Genomic DNA, 12,653 nt, shown 5'->3' on the forward strand with positions numbered 1-12,653 from the left:
AGGTGAAATACTTCTACAATTGTGCGCGAAGAGTTTAAAGAAAATATGGACAATATTTGAGCAAATAAGATAAGAAGTAGTAGTTTTTCTTGTAAATCACGCTCATGCAGGGTATGCTTTTTTGTTTTGTTTTGTTTTGCTTCTGTATACATATTGCTCGTAAATAGTTCCTCTGCGCTGATGTACTTACAATTTCTTAAAGCATTTCCCTACTTGACATATGCTCCTGGTTACATCTATTCAAAGGATTCTTTTGTATTATTTATTAGTAATCCCTAACGCGAGGGCTTACTTTATCAAAAACCCACTATATAAGAAATATTTATGCAGTTAACTGTTATAGCTTTGGTGCTGCATGTCCCATAAATACCTAGCAGTATTAAGGAGTGCATACTGGTCATGAACTATTCTAATGATTCTTGGTTCTCATTTTAACTAAACAGGTGAACCAAAATATCTATAAACTATTGCTCTTCAGTGGCAGGACGATTTTTTTTTTGCTTTCTTCTTCTTATTTATACATACTCAAGATTTTCCGAAATGCTGGCATCCGAATTGCCTTTTGAAATCTTATCCCAAATTGCAAGCTTTTTATCGAAACCAGACCAGTGTAATGCTAGCTCAGTTTGTCGTGCGTGGAAAAGGCCTTTTAATGAAGAGTTCTGGAGATGGACTGATATTGGATATGAGCCTGGTTTTGACCGATCGTGTTGTCTTTTATTGGATATACTTGGAAATGGCTCAAATTATGGACAAATGGTACGATCACTCAGCCTGGCAGAAGACATTGAAATACACTGTGATATATTATGGCAGTTACAAACCTATTTAACTGGACTCACATATATATCCTTGCCTGAAGCGAGTCTGACTACCTCTTGTTTTCACCACCTTAATCGTTGGCTTACATGGAGCACAACTTTGACACGTCTCCGATTTTGTATACATGGAATGGGTGTAGGAGTATCAGATTTCCTGGATTTGCTAGAATACTTGCCTCGGCTACAATGGCTTGAATACACGCCAGAAAGAGCTACACATTCGTTGTTTAGACTGGAAGATGTCGAGACCATCCATACACACTTGAAAAATCTCGATACACTTATTCTGGGCACCGAGTTGAGTTGTCTGTCTCCTCAGAATCTTGAGCTACTTAGTACAGTCCAGCCAGCCGTAGCTATGACTTTTGTGAAATTTTCAGTAAACCCAGTGGATTTAAGATGGCTTTATTATTGGGCTATCAAATATCCTCGTTTACGTACGCTTGAGTGGATAACCCGTCACGACTTTGACCCAGTGTACATGTTCAGAGATGAAACACTTTTGCTATTTAGTCAGCAAGACTCTCCATTTGAATACCTCCGAAATCTACGGCTTCTCGGTGGAATTTACTCGCGTATACTTGACAAGACTTTGATAGATTTGCTTTGTAACTTTAAAATTGCGTTAAAAAATATCAAATATGAGACCCAGGTTGGGCGCAACGATGCTCAGCCAACTCTTCAACTTATTGAAGATATAATGCGATCATCATCAAATACAATCGAAGATTTTAGCTTAAGTCTCCAACATCCAATTGCTAATCCACGCACAGTACCCATGACTTTCAGCGTATGTCCTCATCTAGTTAATCTCAAGATATGTGGGTGGACGACACACCTCGGACTGGATCTTCTACTGGATTATTGTGTTGCTGTCAAGAGACTTGATATTACTGTTGATACTCTTTCCATTGATTCGGAATCGTCTCTCGCTTTCTTTCAGTCTGTTCATAGTATGACATATTTTCGTTTGATTGCAAATTCGGTGCATGCTTCTGTGTTTAATTACTTATCTAAACGCTGTAAGAATCTTCAGCACATGGAACTGCTAAACGTGGACATTGTGGGCCCTCAGTCAGTGGAAAATGGAAGTATGTTGATCGACATGTCTTTCACTCACTTCAAGACCCTCCGACTCAACTGCACTAATTTTCATGGACATACAATTGATCTCGATACACCAAATACTCTCATAAATATTTTGAATGTTCAGGGCGTATCCGAAACTAGACATAATTGGTATCATATTCACAGTAATCCTAGTAACTATAAGTATACGATAGGAGATAGACATCGCCATCTACGCTTTACTAGAAATCTGGGTCAAAAACATTGCAAACTCGCTTCTACCTACTTTAATTCGCGCTATCGATTAATGCGAGAAGAGGCTATACAAAGAAATGGCCGTATCGAGTTTGAAACAAAATACGTGGATAAGAACAATTGGAAAATAGACCTTTTAAGAGGGTTTACTGTATTAAGTTGTGCCTCGATAGACCAGTTCGTATGGGAATGTACAGTTCCAACCTTTCCATTCCGATGTTGATTTTTCAAGGGGGGATATACTCGCTCACTTTAATCTCTATATATACATATGCCTTCTGCCTTTTATTTTATTTAAATTTTGTAGTCAGTGTTTTGCAATAATTTATTTTGAAACTTATAAAGAGATGCCAATGAAATATTCAAAGTGTTGATATCAATTATATGTTTTTTTTTTGTGTTTTTGATTAATAGAGAGTACGGAATAAAAAAAAATTGAAATGACTCAACGTAGCTGAGCGGTGTCTAAACTAAGGCTGTATGATGGCCTAGTCTTGTCTTCTTGTGTTTATGTGTGCCTGTTCTAGACCAAAGGCTTTTTAAGAGTAATGAAGGAGAGATCCTTGACCTTCAACAGATCTGGGAATACAAATGGTACACGTTCGCCAGTATTAACAAAACCGAGCTTGTAGTACCATTGGAGGAGGTCAGCTCTGTTTTCGATGACCTTCATTACAGCCACATTGAATCCCATAGTCTTCATTGTATCCAATGCAGCTCGGACCAACTTTCCACCAATTCCCTTAGACTGGTATTTAGGGTCAACTGAGAACAGACCAATTTCGGCTTCCCCGGGTGCCTTTACGATCGGTTGGATTTGAACTGTGCCAACTACTTGTTCGGTGCCGTTCTCGTTTGTCTCGAAAGCATACATTAAAGTATTTGGCTTACCCTGGTCACGCACTGACTGTGCTAAACCTTCGATTGTCTCCCGCTCGCCACCTACAAGATCCACCTCAGTTGTCCAACCCCCTTTTAACAAATTAAAATCATTAGTATATTCGTTTGGGAGTTAAATACATCAACTGAAGTCATATTTACCTGTGGAGCGATAGGCAGCATTAATTACAGAATGAGCTTTTTCATTATGCTTAAGATCTGCAATAGTAGTAAGTCGTACGTAGATTGATCTGACAGGAATAGGAGACATGACAAGAAGTAAAATGAAGAGGACGAGAGGATACTAATACGATAAACAAAAGGATGTCTTGGTGCGGTCGTTGTTTAACCATTTTTATATCGCTATTATTTTCTAAGTCATCGCGTTGTTTGAAACATGTATTTCGCGGTTTACATGTTTTAAATTACGTTTGGTCAATTCATCTGGTAAAAGCAATGGGAAAATAAAGTAGTATGGTATCAGGTTATGGAATAATCCCTGCTACTGATCAAGTTTGTTTTGTTTAGTTTTTATCCATTTTATATTCTATAATAATATTTATATTTTATAATAAGAAGCTATATATGGCAATAGGAATTTTTATAGGACGTTTAGAGGCTGATCCAATAATTCAGATAATATCAAGTCGATGGAAAGTGACTCAACAACTTTCATAATTTTAGCTTTCATTGGATAATTATTAAATTCCCATATAAAATACAATAAAATAAGATGTTAAACGGATCTTGAAACCCCAAATATTTAAACACTTGGTGTGGACAGATTAAAAGTTCAAAAAAAGGGGCAAAAAAAAGAGCAAAAATTTAAGTCATATCATTGGGCGAGAGTTTTAATTAATTTTGTCCCCTTTTTTGAACTTTTTTGAACTTTTAGTCTGTCCACACCAAGTGTTTTTACTTGGTTTTCGGACGTTTTCAAAAAGAAATCGGACCAAGTCAATTTTATTTTGAACAAAGTCATTTTCATTTTTAGACATAAATAAAAATGATTTGATCTGAAAATGAAATTTATTAAGACCAAGTCCTTGTTGTCTTTTGACAAGCTCACGATAAAAATTTCGAAAAAATACCCAAGTCCTCCAAATATTTAAACATAATGTAAGCTCATATAAGACATCAAAAAAGAAGACAGGTTTGATTACCATAATCGTTAGTTAGAAAAAAAAAATTAGCTTGGTCAAATGGGGAATTATAGAGTTTCTCTTTCAAATGCTTTTCGTAGCGTTGTATGGCTACTATATCGTTGGAAAAGACCTTCAGTCATGTCCTCGCTGTAGCAATTGTTCCAGTTGAAGCGTCCAGCATTGATTCTTCTCTTCTCCTTAACAAAAATTAAGTCTTCACTTTCTTGTTGTTCGCAGATACTTTCAATAGGGGTGACTGCACATTCATCCGTTGATGGTAGGCATTTACGTTCGAATTGGCGTACAAAATGTGCAACATCTTTGGCATATTTTAATTGTCGTTTGCTATCGTTTTCATTCAAAATCTTTTGAAATTGACATTCAACGGTATCGCAAAATGACTGTGTATCTGCGAACAGTTTTGCTATTTTGTCTGTGTCAATGGAGCAAATGTCAAGGGCAACCTTGTAAATAGCTTGTATGGAAGTATCATTATACTTTTTGAGAAGCATAATATTCTTTTCCTGCATAAAAAACATGGCACAGAGCAATCATTTTATCTAAAGGTTCTTTGTCCATGTGAATGGCAATAGACTCCGGGGTATAAAATTTGGTACTCTTTGCCCATGATTGGCAAGGGTGGGTGTAGAAAGGCTCATTTTCCTCTTTGTTGAATGTCGTATTGCGATATCGCTTGCTGGAGAAACCCGCGTTGGATATGACAACGAGATGGGGTATGAACCTGTGGCATCGAATACATTCAAAGAGTAGCGGATCACTCGACCAATAAAATCATTGTCGATTTTTTTTGGACCTCTACAATTACTGGAGCGAGGCTCTCTTTAAATTTATCAAGAGGCAGGTAAAGCATATCGAGGCGTCGGCCATCTCTCGGTTCAGTTGGTCCCAGAGTGTAGGCATCGCCCAATATGCCGTTTCTAACGAGGGATTTGATGACAATATCCCTGATTCCATCCGCACGTAATATTTCCTTGCTAAATACATCATAACCTGGCTGGGAAGGTAACGTTGTAGTGAGAAGATGCTAGTAGTTTTCAATATTCTCCTTTTGATCGTCTTGATCGTTGCCATTCGAGGGAGGTGAAAAATCTATTCGGTAACCATATTAATATTTCTAGTCTATATTAGCTGAACCTTTTTTCATACCGATGCAAGTATCAGAATAACTTTCTGATATTGTTGACATAGTTACAGTAAAGGTCTTCGCCAGCGTACTCTGTGTATTACGTGAAAACGCTAGGGTTGGTTTAATGGACAAATGTATATATTTTTGCTATTAATATGGTAATGATGTAACAATAAAAGTACCAATTGGGTATTCATCCGATCAAACCTTATAATTAAACTGAACCAAAGACATATAATAAATCGAGTTGATTCAATTCGCGGAGAGGTGATAAAGTAATACAAAAAGTAAAAGACACCAAATTCGGCTTCTAAGATAACTGGAGGTATACTGACTATTAGTATAAGATAATTTAAAGACTTCTTTGTATGTCATTTTAGTAATAAATACTTTAATACTAATATACCGTCTCATTAGTTCTGGAAAAGTAGAAAACATATAAATGAATACAAATCTCATCATGAAGAGGTTCCTAGGGTTCTGTATTTTTAGAACTATTGGTTCCTATAGACTCAAGCATCAGTGGCTCATTTTTTATTATATCTTAGTAAGAAAATAAAGAGAATCTGTAAGAGAAAAATAATTATGGATTGAAAGCATTCATAAAGCTGTTCACAAGAACAGCTCTTGTCCTTTTAGAAGTTGAACTTGGTATCTTTTACTTTTTGTATTACTTTATCACCTCTCCGCGAATTAAACCAACTCGGTTTATTATATGTCTTTGGTTCAGTTTAATTATAAGGTTTGATCAGATGAATACCCAATTGGTACTTTTATTGTTACATCATTACCATATTAATAGCAAAAATATATACATTTGTCCATTAAACCAACCCTAGCGTTTTAACGTAATACACATAGTACGCTGGCGAAGACATTAAAGGTAATCAAGAATGAAACAGTGAACCAGGATAAATACATTGATATCCTGGCACAAGCCTTTCATCCTTGATTCACAGCCATTACCAAAAGCCAAAGAAGATCTTTCATCCTTCAGGAGGATGGAGCAAGTTGCCACACAGGGGCATATGCTCAATGGTGGAAGAGAACCCACCAGATTGGTGGGTTTGACTTCTGGCCTGCCCAAAGCCCAGATTTAAATCCCATCGAGAATATATGGAGTACTCTTGAAAGGCGGATTGACAAGAGAAGAGTCTCCATCAACTCTTTGAACGATTTGGAGGTGGCTCTACAAGAAGAATGGGCCACATTGGATAGGGAGTCTGCGGGACGCTTGGTTGAGAGCATGCAGAGAAGATGCCAAGCTGTGATTGATGCCCATGGAGGTCCCACAGATTAATAGCAATCTATTTTTTTTATATATTTTTTAAAATAAACATCTCAACCTTTGCTCCTACAAAATTTACAGCTGCTAGCTACATTATGCATAGAGTAATTGCTTTTTGAATAATGATCATGTGTATTTGTAAATTTTATGTAATTTAATTTTATTTAATACGAGGCATTTTGGGGATCCTGCCTTGCGGCGGGATTTCTTATAGATAATAGAGAGTAAATTCAGATATTATACAAAGAATTCATTCAGTGTTGACAAGTAAAGTGGCAAAAACCTTCTTTAAAATGGCTCGGTATTTAAGAGATTACTTGATGACTTTTTAAAAGGCATGAATACAGTAGTTCACTGACTAATTTTTTTCTTCATTTGAGAAGAATCTAATGAAATTGTCTTAACAACATAGAAATTTAACGATTTTCTTATTTTTCCACTTTGTTTCTTTAATCACATCAACTAAGAAAAATGTATAATAATCATTGAAAATTAAATTGCTATTTAAACTTAAAAAAAATCAATGAAAAATTTATTTTTCTATTAAATAAAGCTTTGACTGTATCAAAAACATCAGATAATTCAAAGAATTTAGCAGTTTTGAAACCCTTGGAAACTTAACGAAATTTAGAGACTTCAAAGACATCAGAGATTTTAAATGATTCAATGATATTAGAAACATTCTTGTCATCATCATACACATATTATTATGCGTATACTATGTATAATATTAATTATGTGTCCAATTGAGATAAATAGTAGAGTAGTAGGTAAAGTTAGGGATCAAATGGCACACTATATAGCGATTAAATTTACACGAGAACTTTTATTTATCAAGACCGTTATAGAAATTTGATAGACTTTCATAAATTTAGACAAATGGGTAGGGAATGCTTAAACTGATAACAGTATAAAAAGTACATAAGAAACTTTAAAAAGACGTATTATCATAAATGTTAGAATATGAGTATATAGTGTATGAAATTAATAAGAAAGAAACTAACAGTACAAGTGTAATTATTGCTATTTTATTTGAACCAAGGTTTTCAATTTTTGCATGGATCATTTTCATTTATGTTTTAGTATCAAATCTTTATAAGAATAAAACATTTAAATAAACTTGGACAAACAGTCTTTTCTTTCTTATAATAGTATGGTATTACTTATTAAATTGTCTCAATGGACACAATCAGTCTACCTCGTAGTAAATATAAACTGTTCCTGGATAGCTATTTGCACTCTGGTAAAAAGCACCGGTCGTATACTTAAATTCTAAGTCTATACAGGCGTTCACTATTCAGAGATCACTGGTTTAGATTTTCTACTACGAGTACTATGAAGGAAAATCTGAGGAAGTTACGTACCTAACTTGCTTACATTTTTACCAGTAGAAATCTTACAAACTTTTATTGCTTAAAATTGTTGCCTATTTCTCCTTTTGGGCTTTCTAACTTCATAAACCATATGGAACGACAAAAAAAGGCGACTTTAGTATAGAAAACTTTCAAAATCCCACTTTTAGCCTATCATTTCTTTTTGCAATTAATGCAAAAAAAAACTCCGTCCCTTCCCTATACACTGCAAATAAGAATAGTAATAATACTTATTAAATTGTTCAAATAATTTAATGATTTGCCAAATGGTACCTTAGGGTATATGGACATAATCAGACTAGAAATATTATCCTCTTCTTCTCAGTAGTGTCATACTGGCACTTTTTCGCCTATCCCAATTGGCACTCTTAGTCTCACACGCCTCTGTTCCTTCCAAAATAGCTTCTCTTGAACTCACGATACTTTCAGCTTGATGAGCACAAGTGAGCCTCTCCGGGATCGTGCCATCATGTCGCAATTGGTGAATAATGCGTTATGGTATTAAGACATGAGGAAAATCTTGATTCCACAAAAAAGAGCAAAGTAAAACGAATCTATGTTTTCCAAAAAGTTTGGATTGACACATCTAGAATGATTTGTAAGAATAAGAATAAAAAATAGTTATTGGATGTAATATCACAAAAGTTCACGGCAGATTATATTTAATGCTTAAAAGCTATATTACAGGCGCTGATTGGGAGCTTGCTTGAACTTTTCAAAATATTGGCCTTGAATACTAACACCATAGAAAAAAATCGTGCCTTGGTGTGTATTTTAGCCTACTTTCCCCGCTTCATGCCCTTGAGCTTTAATAATATTCAAGTATTTTTGCTCTGGTAATTAGGATTTTATTTACATATCAACATAGTTTTCTTTTTATTATTATACTGAGAAGACGTATTTAATTTTGAGCTGCAATAAGAGCAAAAAATAAGGAAAAGGAGAGTTGAAACATATATATAAAAAGGGAAAATAGTGTTTAACCAAAAAAAAAGATCTGGGAAAGCAGTTGATAATATGCCTAATTTGTCATCTTAGTCTTGAAACTATCACAGAGTAAATTGTGTGGAGTACCCAATTTATGTAAATTACAGGTTTGTATGACAGACGCGATATATGGACATTTGATTTTGTTTGTCAGACAGATGCTTCCATATACACTCAGAAGCTCGGTCTGTGCGTCGCTTTTCCCCTCGTACAAGTAAATATGTCCGTTTCCCAAAGAACTTCGATTTGAACGGGGAACATACCCAAACACAACTTTTTGCAAGTTTATTTCGATAACATAAATATTATAGGAGAGAGACAGTTATTTACATCTAAATTATATCATCTATTTGATAACAAGGGCATTAGGAGGAGAAGCTACGCCACCAAATTTGTTGAGTGGTGCGCTGGAGAAGAAGAACTGGTATACACCGTCTTTGGCACAATCTTCGGCAAGAGCCTCAAGGAAGAACATTTCACCCAGAGGCATACCCCAACCGGACAGAAACATGGAATCTTCAAGTGTATTCACATAATAAGTAATCCATATTAACTAGCATCACCACATCTACTTTATTATACGTACGACATGTTCCAGCATAAGGGTTAATGAAGGGTAAAGCCTCAACACCAATGTTGTCCGAGGCAATTGCTGCAAAATGATGGTTCCACACCCATCTAAAGGTATCCTCACTAAATTTGAGACCAGCACTGTCAGGCAATTCACCTAAAGCGGCATTCAGAACAGGTAGGGTGTCTTCGGCTTTCTTCACTTCATAGCGAGCGGTCCATCCAGTACGCAGCAGTAAAATATCACCTTCTTCAAACGTGACACCTTGGTGTGCAGCAACAGCGTCAAGCTCTTCCACAGTAATTTCATAACGCGTGAATGCATCGTAATCAGGGACATTAACTTCGGCCCAACGAGCAAAGTCTAACAGTACAGCCCGACCAACAATACCGCGGCGAGCCATGTGATGGACACCAATTTTACCATTCTTAGGATCCTTGATTTCTTCAGCACTGGTGTTGTTATAGAATTGACCAGAGGTTGACAGACAGAAGTGACGAAGACCATCCCATTGAGATGAGGCTTGAGTGTTGAAGCCATCATAGACATCATCAAAAACCATATCACCGTGTATAGGCTTGATTATGTGGGTGCATGCATCACGGTTAAGCATGCCCATGTTAGGATTCTCGAGTTTCCAGTTAAGAGCAAATACATCACCGCGACTAACTAAGGAAGTAGCCTACACAGTAGAGTTAATTAAACTGAGATTAAATATGTGGATTGATTAAATGATTCAAACAAAGCTTGTCTGATAGTTATACCCATATATAGCTTTACTTTAAAGCAGAATTATAATGATGTGTCTTTACCTTGACAACCTTGTCAGGGGTCAATAAGTTCAGGGTACCGAGGTTATCATCCTCTCCCCAAAGTCCCCAAGCAGTATGAGGAGGGGCATTGGGATCAACTGGGAGTTCATCATATGTAGGAAGAGTAGACTCGGTAGACATCTGTGCGATTTAGAAAACAAGAGATGAAGGAGCATGAGTTGGGATGAAGCAGGTTTATTTAACATGAAGATTATTAAGGACCGACAAACACAGTCAACTTTGCGTAACTTGTCAAGGTTTGAAGTCAATTGATTCCTTTTCATTACAATACTAAAAGCTTGTACTTAAAAGAAATTGTACTCATTCTAAAAGAGAACCTTAATGGTCGTCTTCTTGTTCTCCTGGGCAATTCTCTTTTAGGTCTTCAGGGCTGTCGTAACGAGCACCGCACCAGAAGCAATACACATACTTATCGCGCAAATATGCGATAATACGATCGAGTTTATCAGTTGACTAAATACCAAAATTATACAAGTGTGTATGCGTGTGAGAATGTTAGTCAATAAAAAATAATGTCTAGTATGAGGAGAGAGTTGGAGTGGCCCGCGCCCACCCCTTGTTTTTTTCTTTTAGCAAATAAGAAGACGTACGGATAATTCTTTCAACGCTTTTAGAGCTTCAGCTGGGTAGAAATCCTCGTAAGTTTCTTCACTCTTGTCCTCCCCTTCTGTAACAGGCTTTGGAACCAGTGTCCATAGAATATTTGACTGGATATATATGGTGTTACATTCTACCTTTATTGCACTACCATTATATCTTTACTGCTTCTAAACGTTACCTCTACACCCTGGATGTATACACAAAAATCAGGATTCATTCGTATCAGGCATATTGTAAATCGTACATATGCATGTGAGCTCATAAGAATCATTGACACTTCCCACGGCTACAGAAAGCTAATCAAGTAAAACTTAACTGTTTCCTCATCTAACTTTTTACACAGACTTGCACAAGCCCCGATCCGACGTGTCAATTTTCCTTCCTTTGCTCGCTCGGCCATTGCCTCTCTATATGCCATTGGATCCAATGCTACTCTTTTAGATGCCTCTTGAGCCTCTTTGACCTCTTGGGCCTCTTGCTCATCTCTTGCACGCTTAACACTTGATTCCATCCCAAGACCTTGTCTGCCTAAAACCATCAAAGTGGTGAGATGATATTTTTGTTGTGCTTAACCATTTATTATGAATATTTGAAAGGCGCTGAATTGAAATTAAGAGGGTTTTATTTAGATCCCTCTTTCTCTTTGTAGGACTTGCCTTTCTTTACTTCTACACTGATAGGTTCATGGATTCCAGCTGTTGAACTCTTTCCAAGTGTCATTCCAGTTCTTCATCATAAGCAATAAGGTTGATGTAGTGCAAAAATTAACAACTGTCATACAATTACATTTATGACATTCCTATAATGTAAACATACTTGAATCCCATCTTCATCATTAACTTCATGCCTTTATTCTCTGAATCCATGGCTTTCTTTAACCCTTCCTCGCGAGCTTCTTGTTCCAGTTGAGCTCGTGGCTTAATGTAGGATTTTATCTGTTGATTATGCAAATGCTTTCGTCTTTTCTCGCTGTAAGTGAGTTGCTGGTTGGTTGCGTCTGCCTCCAAAAATTTGGTAGACATGTAATCATCTTCGTCCGAACTCATCAATTAATCAATGGTTTATAAATCAATAATATAATGTAAAATTATAAAGATCTTTTTTTTGTTGGCCTTGAACAGTACCAACATACTCCGCTGGGCTGTCTTTCCGATGAATTTATATACTATAAAATACAGCCAGCCACACTTTCCTGAACCTGAAAGAATTCGGCAGGTCCAGCACAAACTCGGTGTGGACAGACTAAAAATTCGAAAAAAAAGTTTCAAAAAAAGGGCAAAACGAGCTCATCTTGAACTTGGCCAATCAGACTAATTTATGACTGACCACACCTTTCTTTAAAAAAAGTTCAAAACTAGTTCAAGTACATATTAGATAAGATTGTGCTTATAAAGCCTTCCCTGTCATTACGTGAAACCCTATTTTGCGAGTTATTCTAGATATCCCATTCTATGGCACATTTTTTCTATAAAAATGCTCTTTTTCTCAATTCTAGTGGCAATGGAACAATTATAGCCAATCAGAGTCGTTTACAAACTGATCTTTTTTTTGCCCTTTTTTTACCCTTACTTTGCCCTTTTTTTTTACTCTTTTTTTAACTTGAAACTATCACAACTCGACACCTTTATTACACGTACTCCTTTATTAAACAACTTCTTCAATAAGCCGAATGTCATTTATACTGGG

At 36.2% G+C, this 12,653-nt stretch overlaps 5 protein-coding genes across 5 annotated transcripts; 1 reads left to right on the forward strand and 4 right to left on the reverse strand.

Moving 5' to 3' along the window:
• Positions 1–540: 540 nt before the first annotated feature.
• PHYBLDRAFT_64677 (hypothetical protein) lies at positions 541–2,367 on the forward strand (the record flags this gene model as incomplete). The annotated part of the gene is made up of 1 exon (XM_018441336.1): positions 541–2,367. One exon carries the CDS (start codon positions 541–543, stop codon positions 2,365–2,367), a length of 1,827 nt encoding a protein of 608 aa, XP_018291763.1.
• Positions 2,368–2,435: 68 nt separating this feature from the next.
• On the reverse strand, positions 2,436–3,294 carry PHYBLDRAFT_186898 (hypothetical protein; the record flags this gene model as incomplete). Its single annotated transcript, XM_018439297.1, has 2 exons — positions 2,436–3,116; positions 3,186–3,294. The coding sequence occupies 2 exons, from the start codon at positions 3,292–3,294 to the stop codon at positions 2,668–2,670; spliced, it is 558 nt and encodes a 185-aa protein (XP_018291764.1). The 3' UTR covers positions 2,436–2,667.
• Positions 3,295–4,233: 939 nt separating this feature from the next.
• PHYBLDRAFT_145196 (hypothetical protein) lies at positions 4,234–5,260 on the reverse strand (the record flags this gene model as incomplete). The annotated part of the gene is made up of 3 exons (XM_018431387.1): positions 4,234–4,632; positions 4,706–4,910; positions 4,995–5,260. 3 exons carry the CDS (start codon positions 5,258–5,260, stop codon positions 4,234–4,236), a joined length of 870 nt encoding a protein of 289 aa, XP_018291765.1.
• A 4,049-nt stretch (positions 5,261–9,309) lies between these two features.
• Positions 9,310–10,487, reverse strand: PHYBLDRAFT_20355 (hypothetical protein; the record flags this gene model as incomplete). The annotated part of the gene is made up of 3 exons (XM_018439731.1): positions 9,310–9,479; positions 9,553–10,216; positions 10,347–10,487. 3 exons carry the CDS (start codon positions 10,485–10,487, stop codon positions 9,310–9,312), a joined length of 975 nt encoding a protein of 324 aa, XP_018291766.1.
• Positions 10,488–10,522: 35 nt separating this feature from the next.
• On the reverse strand, positions 10,523–12,013 carry PHYBLDRAFT_186899 (hypothetical protein; the record flags this gene model as incomplete). The annotated part of the gene is made up of 6 exons (XM_018439298.1): positions 10,523–10,820; positions 10,958–11,074; positions 11,146–11,154; positions 11,284–11,495; positions 11,624–11,694; positions 11,784–12,013. The coding sequence occupies 6 exons, from the start codon at positions 12,011–12,013 to the stop codon at positions 10,686–10,688; spliced, it is 774 nt and encodes a 257-aa protein (XP_018291767.1). The 3' UTR covers positions 10,523–10,685.
• Between the last annotated feature and the right edge of the window lie 640 nt (positions 12,014–12,653).

The sequence above is a fragment of the Phycomyces blakesleeanus genome, assembly GCF_001638985.1.
Source record: "Phycomyces blakesleeanus NRRL 1555(-) unplaced genomic scaffold PHYBLscaffold_10, whole genome shotgun sequence".
In the NCBI taxonomy this organism is placed as follows: Eukaryota; Fungi; Mucoromycota; class Mucoromycetes; order Mucorales; family Phycomycetaceae; genus Phycomyces; species Phycomyces blakesleeanus.